Consider the following 25586-nt stretch of genomic DNA (forward strand, 5'->3'; position numbering starts at 1 on the left):
CGGAAGCGAGCCTGAGTCAATGAGCTTCAGTTTACTAAGAGCTTGGGAGGATGTTTGACTTTGTATCGTCGCCATAAGACAAAGAGGTTCTTGGCTCATCTTAGACAGAGTTAAGATTGCTGTTGGACCATAATGGACTTTTCTCGTGGGATGCCAGTTTCTGAAACACCAGTTTCTGGAGATGTGGATGTGTGACATTGTGCTGTGTTGGGCTGTGTTTCGACACACCAAATAGGGGAGATTCAATGTTGAAACCAAAGCTGGCAAAGCAAAATACATTTTTTTTGGTGGATTTATGCTACATTTTGTGATTGTTTGATATGAAGGTTGGCACCAAAACAATAACAATGTTATATACTGTATGTATTCAGGTAACACTTTACATTAAGTTGCCCCTATTACTATGTAACTAGCACATTCATAATTGTGTTAACATAGTAGTTACATAGTAAAACCTATGTAACTACATGGCAATAGGGTTGTTGCGGAATCAGTTATTAAACAATTGGAACAAGGAATGTGTAATTACACATTCACTTGCTGAAGGTTATTCCGCATGTGTGCCATGACCTGGCTCAAAGGCTTTTCCGAATCAAATGTATTGTAAGAACAATGTAGTTACATAGGATATACTTGTCATTATCATGTACCTAACTTAACGTAAAGTGAAACCCAGTAGTGTATAAGCTTTATAATGACTTTGTTACAATGTAACAACCTTTGTATTTACAATGAAACAACATTTGCAGATCAAAGGCTATCCAGGAGAAATTTGGAGACAGGAGGACATTCAATGAAATGCCAATGACAAATTAAGAGACAGAAATAGTATGTGACTTCCATTTTGTCTGCAGAGGACAGTTTGAGAGGTGATAGGTCAGTGTGACATAATTTCCTGGTGAACTCATACAAAATTGTTTTAAAAAACAAATTCAATATTTTAAGAAGAAAAACGTGTTAAGTAAAAAATAGACAAGTTAAGAAAATACAATGTGTGAGGGAACCAGTTGGTCGAGTTAATTGATGTAGTATGTACATGTAGGTAGCGTTAAAGTGACCATGCATAAATAATAAACAGAGAGTAGCAGCAGCGTAAAAGAGGGGTCTGGGTAGCCCTTTGATTAACTGTTCAGGAGTCTTATGGCTTGGGGGTAGAAGCTGTTAAATGGTATCAAGAATATGCATATCCTTGCTTCAGGTCCTGAGCTACAGGATTTGGGTATGTCATTTTGGGCAACATTTTTATTAAAAAAGGGTCTTGTCCTTTTAACCTTTTTGTTCACTATTTATTTACATGTTTGTACATTCAAAAGAACATTAAATAAATAAATAAATAAAAAAGAAGCCAGAAGAACACTAACATCACACTGACCTCTCACAACTCTCCTATGCAGCCAAGTGGAAGTTACATGTTATTTCTGTCTCTTAATTGGTCATGTTTTTAAAGGTTTTTAATGTGCAAAGTCCAATGTAAGTCTCCAAAATAGTGAAATAACATTGAAAACTAAATGTTTTATGAGTTTTATGATGATTTAGTAAAGTTTATTAACTGAGTTGGAAAACGTGTTGACATTAGGCTGCCAGTGCCTAGCTAGCTAGCTACATTAGTGAATTATGGGGAAATGCTAGCTAGCTAGCTTTACCACCCTGTATTTTTACTAACTAAAATAGTTATTGCTTTGAGTCTGAAATGGTTAAATTGTTTGAATATGAATCTTTGTCAAATCCATTCAAGAAAAGTCAAACTGTAAAAACATTTTCCTCTCTCCTTATTTCCCTTGGTTAGCCTATTGTCTGCAAAGGTTGTTACATTGTAACTACAAAGCAATTCAAATGTCCCTTCACTTTATATTGTTGCTTTTTCCAAAACAGAAATAAACTAATTGAAAAATAGCCAGTAGTTAATGACAGGGAGTGTCTTGTTACAATTGTTGTTACATGTAACAAGGTCCAATTTTGGTTTCAGTTATTAACATGGTAATTCACAGGTGATGTTCAAATGTGTAATTACAAAACAATTACATAGTGGAACAAGAAAATGTGTAATAACATCAGTAGTTACACATGTGGGATAACCTTCATCAAGTGAATGGTGTAAATTACTCATTCCTTGTTTAAATTGTGTAACTGATTCCTCAACAACCCTATTACCATGTAATTACATAGTAAAACATATGTAACTATGTTGTGTTGTTATTATTACACAGTTATTCATCACGGAAGTGTAAGCACAGTAAAAACAAGGTGCAAGGGCTCAACGTGATGAGGGCAAAAACGGCTTTGGATTTCTTAATTCTGTTTGACAACACTAATGGCAAGGCAATTGACACAGTCCTATAGATGTAGGATCTTAATTTGATCACCCTGTTGCAGGACAACTATACGCAATGCAGGAAATGTAAAACTTGTAGTGTATGAGGTTTTTAAAAGGCTTCTGAGTTTTGCAATTTCCACCTTTACATTTCAGACTTGAAACATGTATCAACCCTTACAAAATTGTCCACTAATAATAATCCACATAATAATAATTCACATTTCCTATTTCTGAATGATTATTTTCCTGCTGTAGCAAACTGTCTAATTATTATCCTACATCGGTATATAAAGAAACTAGTCAGCAGGCAATAATTAGTATAAAAAAATTTGTATAAAAAACTGATAACACCTGATTGGCTTAGACTATGCTGTCATTCAAAAGATGCTAATGAAAACCATTATAGAACATTATACCGGAAGCTGAGAGAACCAGGTCTCCAACATACAACGCATGGGTGGAAATAAGACATTGAGCAGAGATGCTGCAGTTACAAAAAAAATATATTGCTATTGTTAGAGAAGCAGGTGGCTGGGAACTGGGAGGGAAAAGTGTTGTGATGCAGAAATACAGAGTAGTGGAAGGAAACGTAACAGCTTTCTGGTGGTATAGTGTGTCTGGCTGAAGGCTGAAGAGGGAGATTGGAGGGAAAGTGCAGGGAAAGTGCAGCAGGGGGCTGCTGTCAAGCCACACCACAGCCCCCGCTTAACAATGGCCAGGGATGGGCTGCTACAACTGCTGCATGAAGAACAGGGAGGGATGAGGGAGGGGGATGAAGTGAGGGAGGGATGGATTAAAAGCGATGGAGAGGGAGGAGGGAGGAAGAGAGGGACGGAGGGAGGGAGGGAGGGAGGGAGGGAGGGAGGGAGGGAGGGAGGGAGGGAGGGAGGGAGGGAGGGAGGGAGGGAGGGAGGGAGGGAGGGAGGGGAGGAGGAAGAAAGCGAGATGGAGTGAGATAGGGAGGGAGGCAGGGGAGGAAAAACAGGAGTGGTGGAGAGTGGTGGAGAGAGGGAGGGAGTGAGTGAAGGAGGGTAAAGCTCATGCATTTTCCAGTACTTCACTACCTGTCACGGCAGAGCCTGGGATTCCAGTGATGGCTGTGACAGCTGGGGATGGAAATCCTCACTTAGGACAGGAGCTAGGGCTGGATTCACTGAGATTTGGACAATATCTGCCAATAACACCTGACACCTGACATGACATATTGGATTTGGCATCTCCTGCTGTCACACTTTGAAATCTTGATCTGCATTTGATGAGTTAGTGAAATCGCTATACTTGTATCTGTGCTGTATCTGCATGTTTCGGTGTTAGGTTAGCGATAACACATTGCATTCCTATAACTCAAGCGGAAATGAATTACTTCTGGAAACAATTAGAAACACAACAGTTATCACAGATAACTTATTTTAAGTGATCTCAAATACTATTTGAACCCAGTTCTGCTCTCCACCCTGAAAACTAGCATCAAGATCTCAGCCTCTCAGCCAGGCACGAAAGGGTCCAGGCTCCCACTACACTTATCTTTACGTGACAGGCTAAATGTCAAACATTAGTTCCATCTGCCCTATTAGCGTTGGTTAATTCTGCTTAAAAGCTACACACCCATATTTAATGAATCAGCTTCTCGGGACCCCTCTCCTCAATCGTCCGGGTCTTCATGCTTGCGTTAGCAGTAAGGAGGAAATGGGTCCCCAGGGGCAAATAATCACTGACGGTTTTCTCTTTAAAGACACACTGCATCACTAGTTAGGAGAGGACTAGGTGAGAGCCTAGAGCAGGGTTCTCCAACCCTGTTCCTGGAGAGCTACCGTCCTGTAGGTTTTCGCTCCTACCCCAGTTGTAACTAAACTGGTTCAGTTTATAAACCAGCTAATTATTAGAATCAGGTGTTCTAGATTAGGGTTGGACTGAAAACCTTCAGTACAGTAGCTCTCCAGGAACAGGGTTGGAGAGCCATGGCCTAGAGGGTGTTCCACTGCCTTTTTATGCTGCAGAATATTCGGTGATTACTTACTGTAAATGTAAAGGAAAGTGCTGTAATGGTGATTGGATAGAAGGTATATGTATTGAAGTTCAATATTAGGCCAGTGTCTAATTACAAAAATCAGGGAACAATATTGTAAAGTTTTTGTTTTGCTTTAGAGGAAAGCAAAATCAAAAACCAATCAAGAGATAGGCAGAGATGTTCACATTTACAAACCACATGTACATTGAAATTAAGATTAAGTATTTTTATGTACTTGTAGAACTGACCCACTCATCTCTTCTTCTCTCTCCTCTCTCTCTCCAGGGGGCCGACTCCTGTTCCTTGTGTTGTGGTTAAACCTGGTGCCTCGAGGAGCAGAGGGCTGCCCGGTCAAATGTGTGTGTTACAGTGAGCCACGGCCCACCGTGGCATGCCAGCAACAAGGACTGTTCTCCATCCCCAATGAGATCCCTGTGCAGAGCCAGCGGATATTTCTCCAGAGCAACAAGCTGACCGTTGTCCGCTCCACCAGCTTCAGCTCTGTGCACAACCTCACCGTCCTCTGGATGTACTCCAACAACATCAGCCACATCGAAGCCGGGGCCTTCTATGGTCTGGAGCGGCTGGAGGAGCTGGACATTGGGGACAACAGTAACCTGAGAATCATCAGCCCCACGGCCTTCAGGGGCCTGTCCAAGCTCCACACCCTCCACCTGCACAGGTGCGGCCTGTCGGAGTTACCTGTCGGAGCGTTCCAGGGACTGTGCTCCCTGCAGTACCTTTACCTGCAGGACAATAACCTACTGGCCCTGCACGACGACACTTTCCTGGACCTGGCCAACCTCACCTATCTCTTCCTGCACAACAACAAGATCAAGACCGTATCGGACCACATGCTGCGTGGCCTCATTAACCTCGACCGCCTGTTGCTGCATCAGAACCGGGTGATCTACGTCCAACCAAGAGCATTCAGTGACCTAGGAAAACTGACCACACTTTTCCTGTTCTACAACAACCTGACCATGCTGACTGGGGAGACCATGGACCCACTGGGGTCCCTCCAGTACTTGCGTCTCAACGGGAACCAGTGGGTCTGTGACTGTCGGGCCAGGACCCTGTGGGACTGGTTCAAACGCTTCAAGGGCTCCAGCTCAGAGCTTGAGTGTAACGTCCCACTGGAGTTGTTTGGGAAGGACCTGAAACGGCTGAAGAGTGATGATCTGGAAGGGTGTGTGGAAACTCCTCAGATCCAAACCCAGTTCTTCAGCTCCAAGCCGTGGTCTGGAAAATTTGCCTCCACGGAAAATCCTCTGGGAAATGGAATTCCCAAGTGTTGTCTTCCAGATAATGATAAGTCCTCTATCATCTCCGGGAAAACCATCCCTGACCCTTCATCCTACAACAGCCGCCAGATCACCAATAACCCCCTCAAGGAGAAGGAGAACATATCAAAGACCAAATTCAGAGAGCAGGAGCGAACAAAAAATGAGACCATCCGGAATAAGCAGAGTCTCAACGACGGGCCTCTGGGGACTCTGTCCAACAACCTTGACCAGTCCTTAGTCCAACTGCAAGATCTGGAACCTTCTACAGCCCCAACCAGGAAGAAAAAGAAGTGCACTAAAAAACCCAAATCCGATGCACAATGTCTCAAAGGCCATGGATCTACAATGCAGGCGGAGCTGAGTTTTCTCTTCATGTCCATAATCTGGTTCTGGTTCTCGTTGGTCATGTCTTAGGACCTTAGGGCCTGGGATGGGATTCATGCTAAATAAACATTGTTGGGACTCACAGATTGTTATTAATGCTCATGACAATGATACAGAATATATCTGCAGTGATCTCTGACCTCCACTAATAGCCCAGAGACTGATAACCCAGGAAGTCAGGTTTGGACGCATCGCCAGCGTAACAAGGACTTATGATAATAAAGAAGTTAACAAAAAAGGATGCCTTTGCAGAACATGTCAGATCTAATGTATATAACAAATCAGTGCCCAAAATTGTTCGTTCTGTATGTACTGTACCGTGTCTAAGCTACACCACTTTGGAGACTCTCCTTATTCCTTTTTCTGTCTCAAAAGCTTTTACTGCTGAGACAGTGACTGCTTAGACAGACCACAAAAAATGAATAAAAAATAACATTAATTCAGAGGGTCTGAACGCACACAAAGAAAGTTTAGGGTCTGTTTGTTGAAAAATAGATTTTCACTCCCCATTATTTATTCAAAAAGTGTTGCATTTGTCAGGTACTGTTATGTTTTTTATGTTTATAAGTAAAGACAAATGTTTATTCTCTCCCCAGTTTGAGTTATGTTTTCATCACAGTATGGGTACGGGTAGCGTTGGCTAAAATAATGCTGTCTAAATGTTTCACAGAGATTGCAATGGAATCATAGATATGCATTTTATTTTACTTGTGTACAAGTATGAATATATTATGAATAAAAGTTATCCTTTCATATAGCTGGTTGGTTATTGATGTGTTATTTTTAGGCACTGTAGGATAGCTCTCAAGTATAACTAATAATCACACAGAATTCAACAGCATTTAACATAATCACTCATGACTACTCAATCATAAACTCAGCACAAAAAGAAACGTCCTCTCACTGTCAACTGCGTTTACTTTCAGAAAACTTAACATGTGTAAATATTTGTATGAACACAACAAGATTCAACAACTGAGACATAGGCTGAACAAGTTCCACAGACATGTGACTAACAGAAATGGAATAATGTGTCCCTGAACAAAGGGGGGGGTCAAAATAAAAAGTAACAGTCAGTATCTGGTGTGGCCACCTCCTCATAGACTGCACCAGATTTGCCAATTCTTTCTGTGATATGTTACCCCACTCTTCCACCAAGGCACCTACCTGCAAGTTCCCGGACATTTCTGGGGGGAATGGCCCTAGCCCTCATCCTCTGATTCAACCGGTCCCAGACGTGCTCAATGGGATTGAGATCTGGGCTCTTCGCTGGCCATGGCAGAACACTGACATTCCTGTCTTGTAGGAAATCACGCACAGAACAAACAGTACGGCTGGTGGCATTATCATGCTGGAGGGTCATGTCAGGATGAGCCTGCAGGAAGGGTACCACATGAGGGAGGAGGATGTCTTCACTGTAACGCACAGCATTGAGATTGCTTGCAATGACAACAAGCTCAGTCCGATGATGCTGTGACACACCGCCCCAGACCATGACGGACCATCCACCTCCAAATCAATCCTGCTCCAGAGTACAGGCCTCGGTGTAACGCTCATTCCTTCGACGATAAACGCGAATCCAACCATCACCACTGTTGAGACATAACCGCGACTCGTCAGTGAAGTGCACTTTTTGCCAGTCCTGTCTGGTCCAGCGACGGTGGGTTTGTGCCCATAGGCCACGTTGTTGCAGGTGATGTCTGGTGAGGACCTGCCTTACAACAGGCCTACAAGCCCTCAGTCCACCCTCTCTCAGCCTATTGCGGACAGTCTGAGCACTGATAGAGGGATTGTGCGTTCCTGGTGTAACTCTGGCAGTTGTTGCCATCCTGTACCTGTCCCGCAGGTGTGATGTTCGGATGTACCGATCCTGTGCAGGTTTTGTTACACGTGGTCTGCCAGTGCGAGGACGATCAGCTGTCCGTCCTGTCTCCCTGTAGCGCTGTCTTAGGGGTCTCACAGTACGGACATTGCAATTTATTGCCTTTAGGCAAGTTCACGCAGATGAGCAGGGACCCTGGGAATCTTTCTTTTGGTGTTTTTCAGAGTCAGTAGAAAGGCCTCTTTAGTGTCCTACGTTTTTATAACTGTGACCTTAATTGCCTACTGTCTGTAAGCTGTTAGTACCTTAACGACCGTTCCACAGGTGCATGTTCATTAATTGTTTATGGTTCATTGAACAAGCATGGGAAACAGTGTTTAAGCCCTTTACAATGAAGATCTCTGAAGTTATTTGGATTTTTACAAATTATCTTTGAAAGACAGGGTCCTGAAAAGGGACGTTTATTTTTTTGCTGAGTTTATATTGCTTCCGCAGACTAATGCTTACGAATGTAATGTAATACTGTATATGCAAAAACTTCCCTCAGATCTATAGTGAACAACAGCTAGTGAAACCTCACATTACCCTTCACCTATGTGTACAGTAAATAGACCATAATCTCTCCCTCAGTTCATCTGTAATCTCTCCCTCAGTTCCTTCTAAACAGATGGCAGGCCCACACTCTGGCCCATTTTCTTCCTTGAGGCCCCCATTATTAGCCAAACAATGATCGTTCTGTGCAAGAGCCCCAACTTAGAAAGGCCCACTGCGTAAAGATGGACCAGCTCTATTGCCAGTCCGTTTCTGGCCCAGACCTTCTGTGGCAAGGCAGGCTCATTGTTTGTGGCTGATTACAGAGTGCTTTGTCAAAGGTGGCCTGATCTCAAGCCCCAGTATTGTAGTACTCCACATTTAGTTCTTTCTCCTCTCAGTCCTCTACGGGATACTGGCGTCCGCCGCCGGATGAGTGACATGCTGGCTCCACTGTGTTTGTGTGTGTGTGTGTGTGTGTGTGTGTGTGTGTGGGGGGGGGGGGGGGTCATAGCCTGGAGACCACATGTCATACTTTTCACCTTTCACTCTTTTTCTGTCTTTTACATTGTTTTTTATTTTTTCTTTCTCTACTCTGTGGGGGGCTAAAGGTCTAATGTCACCAACACTGCTATGTCTAAAGTGAGTGCCCATACACCTTTCGTCAATAGGCCTGCCCTACATGCTTTTATTATGATCTCTAAAAGCTATTTTATTCTCAGCTTTTTAACATTGTGGGGGGTCTAAGTTTATCTGGTCTAATGTCATCAAAGTTGATATGTCTGTAAAGAGTAGGCCTACCCTTAGCACTTTTCTCAAAATATGCTTTTGGTGTGACCTCTAAAAGCTATTTGAAAAAGCTCTACACAGAATAATAGGTCATAAAAGCCCATTTGGAATAGCTATACCACTGTTTCTTTGTTCATATGCCCTGCATGTGTCAAGATCTTGCTTGAGCATTAACTGCAGACACAGTATGCCACTTGCATTAAATGCCTTGGGGCAACTGACAGGAAGCTAAAATAAGATTTATGTACAGTGCATTCGGAAAGTATTCAAACCCCTTCCCTTTTTCCACATTTTGTTACGTTACAGTCTTATTCTAAAATGGATTAAACATTTTTTTTCCCTCATCAATCTATACAAAATTCCCCATAATGACAAGGAGACCTTTTGCTATGAGACTCGAAATTGAGCTCAAGTGCATCCTGTTTACATTGATCATCCTTGAAATGTTTCTACAATTTGATTGGAGTTCAGCTGTGGTAAATTCAATTAATTGAACATGATTTGGAACGGTACACACCTATCTATATAAGGACCCACAGTTGACAGTGCGTGCCAGAGCAAAAACCAAGCCTTGAGGTCATTGGAGGTCACCAAGAACAGAGTGGCCTTTATCATTCCTAAATGGAAGAAATTTGGAACCGCCAAGACTCTTCCTAGAGCTGGCCGCCTTGCCAAACTGAGCAATCGGGGGAGAGGGGCCTTGGTCAGGGAGTTGACCAAGAACTGAATGGTCACTTTGACAGAGCTCCAGAGTTCCTCTGTGGAGATGGGAAAACCTTCCAGAAGGACAACCATCTCTGCAGCACTCCACCAATCAGGCCTTTATGGTAGAGTGGCCAGACGGAAGCCACTCCTCAGTAAAAAGCACATGACATCCCGCTTGGAGTTAGCCAAAAGGCACCTAAAGGACTCCAGACAATGAGAAACAAGATTCTCTGGTCTGAGGAAACAAAGATTGAACTCTTTGGCCTGAATGCCAAGCGTCACATCTAGAGGAAACCTGGTACCATCCCCACTGTGAAGCATGGTGGTGGTAGCATCAGGCTGTGGGGATATTTTTCAGCGGCAGGGACTGGGAGACTAGTCAGGATCGAGGGAAAGATGAAAGGAGCAAAGTACAGAGAGATCCTTTATGAAAACCTGTTCCAGAGCACTCAGGACCTCAGACTGGAGTGAAAGTTCACCTTTCAAGATCATGCAGCACTAATTCCAAAAAGTTTTGGGACACCGTAAAGTCCATGGAGAATAAGAGTACCTCCTCCCAGGGAAACACTGTCACCACTGATAAATCCACGATAATCGAGAATTTCAATAATTCTCTATGGCTGGCCATGCTTTCCACCTGGCTACCCCAACCCTGGCCAACAAAGCCCCCCCCGCTTCTCCTTCACCCAAATCCAGACAGCTGATGTTCTTTCAGATCAGCTGGGCTAGACATGTCTGGACCCTCTCTCCCTAAAATCATCCAGGGATATTGTTGCAACCCCTGTCACTAGTCTGTTCAACCTCTCTTTTGTATCGTCTGAGATTCCTAAAGATTGGAAAGTGGCCCCTCTTCAAAGGGGGAGACACTCTAGACCCAAACTGTTACAGACCTATATCCATCCTGCCCTGCCTTTCTAAAGTCTTCGAAAGCCAATTGAACAAACAGATCACCGACCATTTCAAATTCCACCGTACCTTCTCTGCTGTGCAATCTGGTTTCCGAGCTGCTCACTGGTGCACCTCAGCCATGCTCAAGGTCCTAAACAATATCATAACCGCCATCAATAAAAGACAGCCGTCTTCATCGACCTGGCCAAGGCTTTCGACTCTGTCAATCATTGCATTCTTATCGGCAGACTCAATAGCCTTGGTTTCTCAAATGACTGCCTCGCTTGGTTCACCAACTACTCCTCAGATAGAGTTCAGTGTGTCAAATCGGCGGGCCTGTTGTCCGGACCTCTGGCAGTCTCTATGGGGGTGCCACAGGGTTCAATTCTCGGGCCGACTCTTTTCTCTGTATATATCAATGTCGCTCTTGCTGCGGGTTATTCTTTGATCTCTATGCAGACGACACCATTCTGTATACAACTGGCCCTTCTCTGGACACTGTGTTAACAAACCTCCAAACGAGCTTCAACGCCAAACAACACTCCTTCCGTGGCCTCCAACTGCTCTTAATTGCTAGTAAAATTAAATGCATGCTCTTCAACCGATCGCTGCCTGCACCCGCCCCCCCAACTAGCATCACTACTCTGGACGGTTCTGACTTATGAATATGTGGACAACTACAAATACATAGGTGTCTGGCTAGACTGTAAACTCTCCTTCCAGACTCACATTAAGCATCCCCAATCCAAAGTTAAATCTAGAATCCACTTCCTATTTCGCAACAAAGCCTTCACTCATGCTACCAAACATACTCTCACAAAACTGACTATCCTACCGATCCTTGACTTCGGTGATGTAATTTACAAAATAGCCTCCAACACTCTACTCAGCAAATTGATGCAGTCTATCACAGTACCATCCGTTTTGTCACCAAATCCCCATATACTACCCACCACTGCGACCTGTATGCTCTCATTGGCTGCATATTTGTTGTCAAACCCTCTGGCTCTAAGTCATCTATAAGTCTTTGCTAGGTAAAGCTCCGCCTTATCTCAGCTCACAATAGCAGCTCACCATAGCAACACCCACCCGTAGCACGTGCTCCAGCAGGTATATTTCACTGGTCATCCCCAAAGCCAACACCTTCTTTGGCCACCTTTCCTTCCAGTTCTCTGCTGCCAATGACTGGAACGAATTGCAAAAATTACTGAAGCTGGAGACTTATATCTCCTTCACAAACTTTAAGCGTCAGCTGTCAGAGCATCTTACCGTTCGCTGCAGCTGTACATAGCCCATCTGTAAATATTCTATCCAACCAACTACCTACCTCATCCCCATATTTGTTTTTGTTTTTCTGCTCTTTTGTACACCAGTATTTTCTACTTGCACATCCTCATCTGCATATATATCACTCCAGTGTAAATTGCTAAATTGTAATTACTTCGCCACTATTGGCCTATTTATTGCCTTACCTCCTTACTTAATTTTGTACACACTGTATACAGATGTTACTATTGTGTTATTGACTGTACGTTTGTTTATCCCCTGTGTAACTCTGTGTTGTTGTTTTTGTTGCACTGCTTTGCTTTATCTTGGCGAGGTCACAGTTGTAAATGTGTACGTGTTCTCAACTGGTTAAATAAAGGTGAAAAAAAAACATCTGCAGAGAAGAATGGGAGAAACTCCCCAAATACAGGTGTGCCAAACTTGTAGTGTCATACCCAAGAAGACTCGAGGCTGTCATCACTGCCAAAGATGCTTCAACAAAGTACTGAGTAAAGGGTCTGAATACTTATGTAAACATCATATTTCATTTTTTTATATATACATTAGCAAACATTTCTAAAAAAACAGTTTTTGCTTTGTCATTATGGGGTATTGTGTGTAGATTGTATTGGAAAAAAACAGCAATTTAATCAATTTTAGAATAAGGCTGTAACATAACTGTCACGTCCTGACCAGTAAAAGGGGTTATTTGTCATTGTAGTTTAGTCAGGGCATGGCAGGGGGTGTGTGTTTCGGTGTTTTGGGGTTTAGGTTCTATGTTCTCTATTTCTATGTTTATATATAGTTTTCTATTTCTATGTTGGGTTTTTGGCAATGACCTCCAATTAGAGGCAGCTGGTTGTCATTGTCTCTAATTGGACGCCATATTTAGTTGTGTTTGTTTCACTTGTGTTTTGTGGGTGGTTATTTTCTGTATAGCCTGGGAGCCTTATGGAACTGTTATCGTCGTTTGTTTATTTTGTTTAAGTGTTTTCTTTAAATAAATTAAGAAGATGAGCACTTTACCCGCTGCACCTTGGTCCAATCCTTACGACGCCCATGACAGAACCACCCACCAAACAAGGACCAAGCAGCGGGGATTGGAGCACCGAGGAGAAGGATGGACGTGGGAGGCAGAACGATGTTTCTGGGAGAGAAAATTAAGGGAGCTACATGAGGCCGAGAGGCATCCCCCCCAAAATAATTTGGGGGGGCACACGGGGAGTTGGGTAGAGTCAGGGTAGAGTCCTGAGCCAACTCCCCGTGCTTATTATGGGGAGCGACGGATCAAGCAAGCACCTTGTTACGCAGAAATGCGCACGGTATCGCCCATACGCACGCACTGTCCGGTGCGGCCAGTAAGGGCTCCACAGCGTTGCCGGGCAAGAGTTGGCCGACAGCCAGGAAGAAGTGTGCCGGCACAACGGATCTGGTCTCCAGTGCATCTCCTCGGCCCAGTTTACCTTGCGCCTGCTCTACGCACGGCAGCCCTCATTCCCCAGCACAGCCCTGAGCCACCAGCGACACCTCTCAGCCCGGGGCCTCCAGCGACGCCTCTCAGCCAGGGGCCTCCAGCGATGCCACGCAGCCCAGAGTCTTCTGAACGGGAGCTACGCCCAGAGCCAGAGCCACCTCCGGTACTGTCACATCCTGACCAGTAAAAGGGGTTATTTGTCATTGTAGTTTAGTCAGGGCGTGGCAGGGGGTGTTTGTTTTGTGTGTTTCGGTGTTTTTGGGTTTAGGTTCGATGTTCTCTATTTCTATGTTTATATCTAGTTTTCTATGTTGGGTTTTTGGCAATGACCTCCAATTAGAGGCAGCTGGTTGTCGTTGTCTCTAATTGGAGGCCATATTTAGTTGTGTTTGTTTCACTTGTGTTTTGTGGGTGGTTATTTTCTGTATAGCCTGGGAGCCTTATGGAACTGTTAATTTGTTTATTCTCAACATTTGTTTATTTTGTTTAAGTGTTTTCTTTAAATAAATTAAGAAGATGAGCACTTTACCCGCTGCGCCTTGGTCCAATCCTTACAACGCCCATGACAATAACAAAATGTGGAAAAAGTCAAGGGGTCTGAATACTTTCAGAGTGCACTGTATATTGCAATCCATGAATTCTATATTGCTAATGATTTCAGTGTATATGATAAATTGGCCGAATATTCAAAGTAATGACACCCACATAGCTATTTTAATCTTGACAGTGGTTATGTACAGTAATCGTTACACATCCAAAAATGCACATAAAGTGTATGTAAAATGCACATAAAGTGTATGTACAGTGATGTGGAATTTGAATGTCATCCATGGACTCATCCCAGAGTACTTTGACAAGGAAAACAGCCTCTAGCCTCTAGCAAAATACCCCCGAGGGCATATAATCTGTGCCAAATTAAATGAAGAACTTGTCGCCAATCCTGGATCTACCTCACCCGGAAGCAAAAGAGAGGATTAGAAAATCTGACTAATTACAAATGTAATGGAAAAACTTTGAGAAGGTGATACTAACGACTTGGAAGTACTGCCAAATTCTCTAAAACGACGTTGGAGGCGGCTTATGGAAGAGAAATTAACATGCAGTACTCTGGCAACAGCTCTGGTGGACATTCCTGCAGTCAGCATGCCAATTGCATGCTCCCTCAAAACATAAGATTTCTGTTGCATTGTGTTGAGTGACAAAACTTTACATTTTAGAGTGGCATTTTTTTGTCCCCAGAACAAGGTGCACCTGTATAATGATCATGATGTTTAATCAGCTTCTTGATTTGCCACACCTGTTAGGTGGATCTTGGCAAAGGAGAAATGCTCACTAACAGGGATGTAAACAAATTTGTGCACAACATTTGAGAGAAATATGCTTTTTGTGCAGATGGAACATTTCTGGGATCTTTTATTTCAGCTCATGACACATGGGACCAACACTTTACATGTTGCGTTTATATTATTGTTTAGTACATGTGAATTCTTGAAGAGATGGTTTAAGGCTTAAGAGGGCGTGAACAATGTTGAATACGCCTAAATAAAGAAGAGCTCTCTAGAAAGCGTGAAAATCAATCAAGGGCATTTTCCTCCTACTTGTCTGCGAAGTGGCATAACAAGTTTATCACATTTCAAAGAAGCATAACTTTCCCATGTTTCCTCCAACTGCAGTGTGATATACCTGTAAAAAAATAAAAATATAAAACAAAGCTCACCTTCCTGAATTCAGTCACATTTGGCATTGCATTTTTAGTAGAAATAATTTTAGCTGTTATTTGATGTTTATATTTCCTAATTTGGTGATATTTTAACATATTTTCATTTAATCCAGTTTGCTTCAAAGACACAGTAACAAGCAGTCACAATGACAAAGAATAAATGTCCGCAGTCCAGACAGAAAATTCTCCAAGATTCTATAAAAGTGACCTGCCTACATTTCTTCATGCATATTCTGTTTGACTCTCCACATCTCCTTAACAGAACAGCACCCTTTGATCATGAGTAATAAGACATTTCTCTCAGCGTAGGCATATATTACATTTTACATTTTTAGTCATTTAGCAGACGCTCTTATCCAGAGCGACTTACAGTAGTGAATGCATACATTTCATACAATTTCATAATTGTTTTTGCTGGCCCCCCGTGGGAATCGAACCCACAACCCTGGTGTTGCAAACACCATGCTCTACCAACTGAGCTACAGGGAAGGCTATATGAGAAGGTTTATGCTGCTCACTGCTCACCACTGAAGGACCTCAGACATATAAAGAAGGCTAAAATAGTTGCTTGCTTTTCGGTCTGCATATTAACAATCTTTCTCTGACAAACGCACCTACAGTACATGCACACCCACATACATGTGCACGTACAGCACACACTCATGCGCACGCACACACACACGCACATACACAAACACACATTCATCCTTTAGGAAAGGCCCTGAAAGGTTCAGTGATGTCATAAACCAGTGCAAAAAAAAAAAAAAATCCAGCCTTCACAAGCAATTTTTATCACTCAGACTTCCGAAAATGTTCTTTCTGCCTTTCTTTATGTAATCCAGAGAGAGGAGAGGGCACACTGTACTCTGATGATTCTGGTTCACTGGAGTTGGTACATAATTATTACGCCAAATTTGCTGAGCTGGCATTTTCTAGTGCAGAGTGTCAGAAAGCATAGGGCTCTGTCCATCAGTACAGCTGCCTACGGTGATGCTTGGCTAGCAGATGGTTCATCAATGTCACCCTTCTCCTCTCTGACGGTCACACGGCGCGGCACAGTGGAATATGTAGCCTAATTTAAATACTTTGTGAGCATTTCACACATTTGTGAACATTTGCTAGAATCAATCGGGAAATCCAGTGACCTTCGGCGGTTCTCAGTCTGGAATATAGTGTTCGTTTTTTTGGTGCTATTTTCACAAGGATGTGGTGAATTTTCTAAACTCTTAGTACAAAACTCCAAACTGGTAACACTTGTAACACAGCAAGTCTCATATTCAAAATGCTTTATTGTGTATTCATTTTGTTTGAAGACATCTTTTGCCACACAACCATTGATCCAAAGTATATGTTTTCAATTTTTCCTTTATTTAACTAGGCAAGTCAGTTAAGAACAAATTCTTATTTTCAATGACAGCCTAGGAACAATGGGTTAACTGCCTTGTTCAGGGGCAGAACGACAGATTTTTACCTTATCAGCTCAGGGACTTGATCTAGCAACCTTTCGGGTTACTGGCACAACGCTCTAACCACTAGTCTACCTGTCACCCACTGTGAAATACCATGAGAACATTGATTTAAATACCAAAACAAGACATAATGATATCTTCTCAATTTAGTTATTTTAACAAACAGGTAATCCAATAGCAAAAAATACATCGACATCGCAGTAAATGTCCTCATTGTTCATGCACCTGGGGAAAAACCGAATCCAAGCCGACATACACTGAGTATACAAAACGTTAAGGACACCTGCTCTTTCATTTCAGTCTATGTTTCCATGACATAGACTGACCAGGTGAATCCAGGTGAAAGCTTTGATTCCCTTATTGATGTCACTTGTTAAATCCACTTCAGTCAGTGTAGATGAAGGGGAGGAGAAAGGTTTAATAAGTATTTTTAAGCCTTGAGACAATGTAGACTTGTGTATGTGCCATTCAGAGAGTGAATGGGCAAGACAAAAAGATGAGTGGGGTATGGTAATAGGTTCCAGGCACACCGGTTTGTGTCAAGAACTGCAATGTTGCTGGGTTTTTCACATTCAACACATTTTTCACATTTCCTGTGTGTATCAAGAATGTTTCACCACCCAAATGACATCCAGACAACTTGACACAAATGTGGGAAGCATTGGAGTCAACATGGGCCAGCATCCCTGTGGAATGCTTTCCTAATGTTTGGTATACTCAGTGTAGGTCTGGATGGAGGTCATTGCATGCCTTTTTCATGGCCTGAAGGAGAGTGGTACACTCATGGGGATGGCAATCATACATATTCCACCTGTATTGTAATCATGTATTGTATTTTACAGTATTATATTGTACTTATCTATTGTAGTAGTCCTGTACATGGCTCATTTAATAAAAGCATGGCACTAGCAACACCAGAGTTGTGGGTTCGATGTCCAGTGGGGTCATATACAAAAATATGCTGTCATATTGGATATAAGCGTCTGCAATGTAAATGGTATATATTACAGTATGTGAAACAACTGCCTTTTTGATGATCTGTTTTAAGTTTTGTACATGAAGGTAGTCAAAATGTACCACATACCTGTGAAAATTGCACCAAAGCATATTTTAGAGGTTGTACCATCAGAGACCATCTCTCCACCATCTCCTTCACAATGGGACTTACAGGTAAGACAGTAAGAACAACAACAACAACTATATGGCTTCTGTTGCTGTAGAACAATATAGGAGACATCCAGGTGCGTTTACAGAAACAGAAAGCAAATCCTAACCTAACCCTACATATGTTGGTGCCACCTAAGGATAACAAACATCCAATACATATCTCAAACCAGTCTTTACCTTTTTGTATTTGTATTTATTATGGATCCCCATTGCTGCCAAGGCAGCAGCTACTCTTCCTGTGGTCCAGGCAAAATTAAGGCAGTTATACAATTTCAAAAACATTACAATACATTCATTACAGAATTCACAACACACACTACCTGTGTGCCCTCAGGCCCATACTCCACTACCACATATCTACAACACAAAATCTATGTGCACGTGTGTGTATAGTGCGTATGTTGTCATGTGTGTGTATGCATGTGTCTGTGCCTATGTTTGTGTTGCTTCACAGTCCCCACTGTTACATAAGGTGCATTTTTATCATTTTTTAAAATCTGATTCTACTGCTTGCATTAGTTACCTGATGTGGAATAGAGTTATGTTTAGTCATGGGTCCATGTAGTACTGTGCGCCTCCCATAGTCTGTTCTGGGCTTAGGGACTGTGAAGAGACCTCTGGTGGCATGTCTTGTGGGGTATGCATGGGTGTCTGAGCTGTATGCTAGTCTTTTAAACAGACAGCTTGGTGCTTTCAACATGTCAACCTCTAACAAATACAAATAGTGAAGTCAATCTCTCCTCTACTTTGAGCCAGGAGAGATTGATATGCATATTATTCATGTTTGCTCTCTGTGTACATCCAAGGGCCAGCCGTGCTGCCCTGTTCTGAGCCAATTGCAATTTTCCTAAGTCCCTTTTTGTGGCACCTGACCACATGACTGAACAGTAGTCCAGGTGTGACAAAACTAGAGCCTGTAGGACCTTCCTTGTTGATAGTGCTGTTAAGAAGGTAGAGTAACGCGTTATTATAGACAGACTTCTCCCCATCTTAGCTACTGTTGTATCAATATGTTTTGACCATGACAGCTTACAATCCAGGGTTACTCCAAGCAGTTAGTCCAAGCACCTCAACTTGCTCAATTTCCACATGATTTATTACAAGATTTAGTTCAGGTTTAGGGTTTAGTGAATGATTTGTCCCAAATACAATGCTTTTAGTTTTTGAAATATTTAGGACTAACTTATTCCTTGCCACCCATTCTGAAACTAACTGCAGCTCTTAGTTTAGTGTTGCAGTCATTTCAGTCGCTATAGTAGCAGACGTGTATAGGGTTGAGTCATCCACGTTAGTAAAGATTGAAAAAGTAAGGGACCTAGATAGCTGCCCTGGGGAATTCCTGATTCTACCTGGATTATGTTGGAGAGACTTCCATTAAAGAACACCCTCTGTCTTCTGTTAGACAGGTAACTCTTTATCCACAATATAGCAGGGGGTGTAAAGCCATAACGCATACGTTTTCCAGCAGCAGACTATGATCGATAATGTCAAAAGCCACACTGAAGTCTAACAAAACAGCCCCCACAATCTTTTTATTATCAATTTCTCTCAGCCAGTCATCAGTCATTTGTGTAGGTGCTGTGCTTGTTGAATATCCTTCCCTAAAAAGTGGGCTTAAATTCAGTTGTCAATTCATTTACTGTTATATCTGATCAAACACATTTTTTTCCCCAAACTTTACTAAGGGTTGGTAATAGAATGTCATTGAAGGTGCTCCAAAGCTTTTTAAAATAATTATTTATGTCACTTATCTTTATTCAGTTTAGTCAAATGATTTCTCAATTTGCAGTAACTTTCCCAGTCATATGTGCAGTCAGACTTAATTGCCATTTATTTTTATTTTCCTCATCAATCCACAGGGATTTAACCGTTTTTACAGTCACTTTCTTAATGGGTGCATGCTTATTAGTAACTGGAATAAGCAATTTCATAAATGTGTCAAGTGCAGTGTCTGTTTGTTCCTCTTTACACACCACGGACCAACAAATATTCTTTACATCAACATCACTACAAAACGGATTGTATAACCTCTTATACACTATATTAGGCCCAGCTTTTGGAACTTTGGTTTTCTTAGATATGGCTACAATATTGTGATCACTACATCCGATGGATCTGGATACTTCTTTCAAGCACATTTCTGCAGCACTAGTAAAGATGTGATTAATACATGTTGATGATTTCATTCCTGTGCTGTTTGTAACTACCCTACTAGGTTGACTGAAAACCTGAACCAGGCGGCAGGCACTGGTTACAGTTTGAAGATTTATCTGAGTGGGCAGCTTGATGAAAGCCAGTCGATATTGAAATCACCCAGAAAATATACCTCTCTGTTGATATCATATACATTATCAAGCATTCACATGTCATCCAGATACTGTCTGTAAGCACTTGGTGGTCTATAGCAGCTTCCCACAAGAATGGGCTTTAGGTGAGGCAGATGAACCTGTAGCCATATTACTTCAACAGTATTTAACATGAGATCCTCTCTAATCTTTACAGGAATGTGGTTCTGAATATAAACAGCAACACCTCCACCACTGGCATTTCTGTCTTTCCTGTAAATATTATAACCTTGTATTGCTACCACAGTATCATCAAAGGTATTCTCTAAGTGAGTTTCAGAGATAATCAGAATATGAATGTCATCTGTTACTAGCAAGTTATTAATTTCATGAACCTTGTTTCTGAAGCTACATACATTAACGTGGGCTGTTTTGAGCACTTTTCTGGGATGCTTGCTTGTTTTCATTGCTTTACTGGGAAGCGTAGCAGAAGTAGATATTCTCATGTTATTTATGTTAGTGCAGGGTGAGCTGCATACAGTGGACTTCCTACTAGGGCACACCACCTCAGTGCTAACAGCATAAATCTGGTTCACAGACACATGATTGCAGCAAACAATAGCTGTAGGATTAGCAGAGGCATTTAGGGCAGTTAGAGGGACATCATTTAGGTTACTTACATTGTGTCGACCAATGCCCCTGGTATAATGTACATTTGCTAAAGCAGTATGATGACTTAGCGACACAATGGTAGGGATTAACTGAGCTGGACTTGGGTCATTGATAAGTCATTGTCTCAACGCAGCCGTATAATGCTGTGAAAGGATCCAGGAACCCAAATGATTTGGGTAGATCCAATCCTCCTTATAAAACGTGTTTTGCTTCCAAAAGGTCCCAAAATTGTCAACTTGAGCTGCAATAATCACATAGCCAGTTGTGAAGATAAATAATCCTGCTAAAGTGTTCAATGTCACGATTCCGAGAGGGCACAGGGCCTCATACAATGTTTTTTTTATTAGTGTCTAGCAGATCGTCAATCAGCTCTTTGAAATCCAGTTTCAACTGTTCAGAGCTGCCCTTCATAATGTCATTAAAACCCACGTGGCCTACGATAGAATCAATATCCATATCCAGGCGTAGTACATTCGGAAGCAGTTTAGTAATGTAATTTACTCGAGCTCCGGGATAGGACATCGTTTTTGCACCAGGAACAGTCACATTTCTTACCATGGAGCTACCCAAAATCACGGCTTGCAAAAAGGACGAGGAAATCCTCTCCCACGCTTCACAGGATGGTGCAGGCCTCCGACAGATGGAGAAGCCCCGCTCGATCCAGAGCAGGGATGGATCCGTAGGGGAAGGAGTAGGAGTAGGCACAGCGGCCGCAGACACAGGTACCCCCAGCGACAAAGGTGCAGGAAGATCAGGCTCTAGGGAAGCTAAACTATTCGTTGTTTGTTTCCGCTCCGAACATCTCATTGGGAGTGTAAGCTGCTTTGCGACAGGCCGCTGTCTTCGGCTTGCATGGCTCATGACATGCGATCATCGTTGATCGCCATGCTCCTCTTGCTGTGCTCCTTCGACTCCCCTATCAGATGGGGGACAAGAGGCAAGAGATGGCTCCCCAGGCAAATGAACTACGGACAACACCGGCCAGTCGGATAACAACAACCGACAAGACAGAGATGTATTCAACATGTGCGAATGACATCCAGCAACCGGCGTAGAAATGGTCAACATTCCACTCTGCGTTTTCCCCAGTTTCTTATGTAGGCTTCCTACCTGCGTGATCAAGGAAGCCACCTCAAGTCTATAATCTTCGGCAAGCAAACAATTGCCGCATTGGAACTCTGTGTGATCCAGTTTGTCCCAAAAACAAGGCATAGTAGATACAGCTCTTACAGCACTGGAACCGTTCATTTACCTCTCCAGACAAAGAGGGCTCCATTGGAATACTCATCGAGGACTAACTTCGTTAGCTTGATGGCTAACGTTAGTAGCTTAGGCTAGATCTGGTATGACAGCCTTTATCTGCATATGGTATCTATGTACGTTATGAAACAACATTATTCCACTCATTGGACAGGGGATGTGTAGTATCCAACAGGGATAATACCATGAACCATTTATAGAGAGATGAGCTGCTCATCATTTCTCAATCAGTTAGGATTTTGGAATGTAGAGTGGCAATTTGTTCTCTATCCCAATTCCCTACATTAATAGACTATTTTAGAGCCATTCCTACTAGTTAGGAACAGAGCAACCACTGAAAAGCTACACTATGAGGATGCAAAGCATTTGCGCTATATTAGGCTGATATCCAAAAGGATTTGGCCACTGTAAAACTGGTACATCTAATGATCCATTTGAGAATGATTAAAAATAATAAATCATACACACATGCGCACACTCTTAAACGGACAGACACACGCACGCACGAACGAACGCACACACACACATGCATGTGCACACATACACGTGCACATGTGGAAAAACACACACACACACCCTCTCTGACTGTGTACCTGCCAGAGGGCAGAGGGCTCAGTGCAACTGGAAAGCTCTCAATCTCACAGCTGTAAATCCTGATGAGGCAGGCCGGCAGCACACAGTCAGTAACCAGGCAGCACTCAAATCTGCTCTAAACCAGATGCCCGATAGAACGTCTGAGGGCATGACAGAAACCATAACACCATGCATGCTTAATGTACCAACAACGACATTCATTCTCACCAACATAAATGTTTATGTACTTGTATTTTGACAGGGACAATGTACAAAAGTCAACAACTTGACAATGCTAAGGCGCAAATGTGACCAGCTAAGCTAGACAGGTAAATTTGTACCATAGTCCCTATAATGTAAACTTTAATTGAAACTAACAGAACTGTTTCCAATAAAGGAGAAAAACTGTTATAAAATGGGTAACACTTCATTTTAAGGAGTCCTTATGACAGTGCATTTACATGTGTAATTACAATTAACTACAGTACTTGTTACAGTGTAATAACTCACACTTACACCTTAACAACAACATGTGTCAATTACAGAGGTGTAAGAACAAATGCTTGTTACCATGCTTGTTACAAATGGGCAAGTTTCCACTAAATTCACACGTTTATTGTTTTGTTTCATCTTAGCTCTATCCGATTGAGTAACAACTGTCACAAGGATATAATTTCTTGTGGACAGATGCGCTGGGTGTCCAAGATTAGAAATGTTGGAGGCTCACTAGGCTCTAATTACGTACTTGTGAATGTGCACTCTTCAAAACTCCACGTTGTTGTTTGGAAGTTAACTCCAAAAGTGTGAAAATGGCGCCGTTTTATGGGCTCCTAACCAACTGTGTTATTTTGTTTGTTTTTTCACGTTCTTTGTAACTTCTTTTTTTTACTTATTTTGTACATAATGTTGCTGCTACCGTCTCTTATGACCGAAAAGAACTTCAGGACATCAGAACAGCGGTTAGTCTCCTCGAACTGGACGAAGATTTTTTAATTAACGAGTCCGACGCAAATGATATACTGCTTTCTCGGGAACGGGCCCAAATCCTGGTCATTTGCGTGAAGAAAATATGGAGAAAAAGGGGGCGGAGGTTGGGCTGCCTTCTGAGAATTAGAGTGAGTAAACCTCCACTACCATCCGTTCTATTGGCCAACGTGCAATCCTTGGAAAACAAAATGGATGACATACGATCAAGACTATCCTACCAACGGGACATTAAAAACTGTAATATCTTATGTTTCACCGAGTTGTGGCTGAACGATGACACGGATAATATAGAGCTGGCGGAATTTGTCATTCTTCGGCAGGACAGAGAAGCCACGTCTGGTAAGACGAGGGGCGGGGGTGTGTGTCTATTTGTCAATAACAGCTAGTGCGCAATGTCTAATATTAAAGAAGTCTCGAGGTATTGCTAACTGGAGGTAGAGTGCCTTATGATAAGCTGTAGACCACACTATCTACCAAGAGAGTTCTCATCTATATTATTTGCAGCTGTCTATTTACCACCACAAACCGATGCTGGCACAAAGACCACACTCAACCAGCTGTATAAGGCCATAAGCAAACAAGATAATGCTCATCCAGAAGCGGCACTCCTAGTGGCCGGGGAACTTCAGTGCAGGAAAACTTAAATCCATTTTTACCTAATTTCTACCAGCATATCACATGTGCAACCAGAGGAAAAAAAATTCTCGACCACCACTTTAGTTCACACACAGAGACGCATACAAAGCTCTCCCTCGCCCTCCATTTGGCAAATCTGACCATAATTATATCCTTCCGATTCCTGCTTACAAGAAAAAACTAAAGCAGGAAGTACCAGTGACTCGATCAATATAGAAGTTGTCATATGACGCGGATGCTACGCTATAGGACTGTTTTGCTAGCACAGATTGGAATATGTTCCGGGATTCATCCAATGGCATTGAGGAGTGTATGACCTCAGTCATCGGCTTCATCAATAAGTGCATTAATGACGTCATCCCCACAGTGACCGTTTGTACATATCCCAACCAGAAGCCATTGAGCATTGAGCTAAAGGCTAGAGCTGCCGCTTTCAAAGAGCGGGACACTAATCCGTACACTTTTAAGAAATCCCGCTACACCCTCAGATGAACCATCAAACAGGCAAAGCGACAATACGGGATTAACCCTTTCATGCGTGAGTTCCAAATATCTCTAACGGTTGCCCCAGCGTGAGGTTTTTTATACACGTGATGTTAGAACATTCTCTCCACTCCAGAATGTGATTGTTACGCAACAGTACATTTAATTTGCGCTGCCCTCAAACCAAGGCACTTAGCCTGTTTTTATTTATAGGCTGTTTCAACTAGAATTTCAAATGATTTTCTAACAAGTTTTTGTTTTCTAAGAACAGTTTGAATTGAGGTGTGTTCCGCCTCCTCATTCATTCACGTAAAAATAGTCATTTTTACTTTTGCGGACAATACATTTTTTTGACATTTCTGACCCAGACAAAATTCCCCAAGCACTTCCCAATTGTTTGTGCAGTTCAAGTCTGCAGACATTTGCGCATCTCCCATCAGAACAGGATCTGCACACACGCGTTCACATTTTCCGTCTGTTGCCCGCATCGCAGTCATTGTTGTTTTTGTTACTAATAATAACTTTGGAAATGTGTGCATTTCTATCAAAGTAACTGCCTTATTACATTATAATAGTTTCTGTATGTCGTTTCTACTGTAGCTTACTGTATGTATGGAGCATAACATATTTGTGTATATTCCTTATAACCGCGGACACGAGGCTTCTAATGTTAACATGCATGAAAGCAAGGCTTTTACGGTTACAGAAGTCAACAAATGAGAGCAACAAATGGATTAACCTCTACATCACCAGAGGAACAGAGGAGTAGGATAAGGGTACGGCTAAAGGCTATAAGAACTGGTCGTCTAGTGCGTTCAGAACAGAGTAAAAGGACCAGGTTTCTGGGCGCGGTAGAACAGATTCAAG

At 42.4% G+C, this 25586-nt stretch overlaps 1 protein-coding gene across 2 annotated transcripts in view; it reads left to right on the top strand.

Moving 5' to 3' along the window:
- LOC106585228 (reticulon-4 receptor) overlaps positions 1 to 6749 on the top strand; it is a 122831-nt gene extending 116082 nt beyond the window's left edge. For both annotated transcript variants that reach the window (XM_082968436.1, XM_082968437.1), the window contains one exon: positions 4608 to 6749. In XM_082968436.1, coding sequence (XP_082824562.1) covers positions 4608 to 6022 — 1415 coding nt within the window. In that variant the 3' untranslated portion in view covers positions 6023 to 6749. The remainder of the gene's footprint in view (positions 1 to 4607) is intronic.
- Positions 6750 to 25586: the final 18837 nt, after the last annotated feature.

Source organism: Salmo salar, chromosome 24 (genome assembly GCF_965601325.2).
Source record: "Salmo salar chromosome 24, fSalSal1, whole genome shotgun sequence".
Classification (NCBI taxonomy): domain Eukaryota; kingdom Metazoa; phylum Chordata; class Actinopteri; order Salmoniformes; family Salmonidae; genus Salmo; species Salmo salar.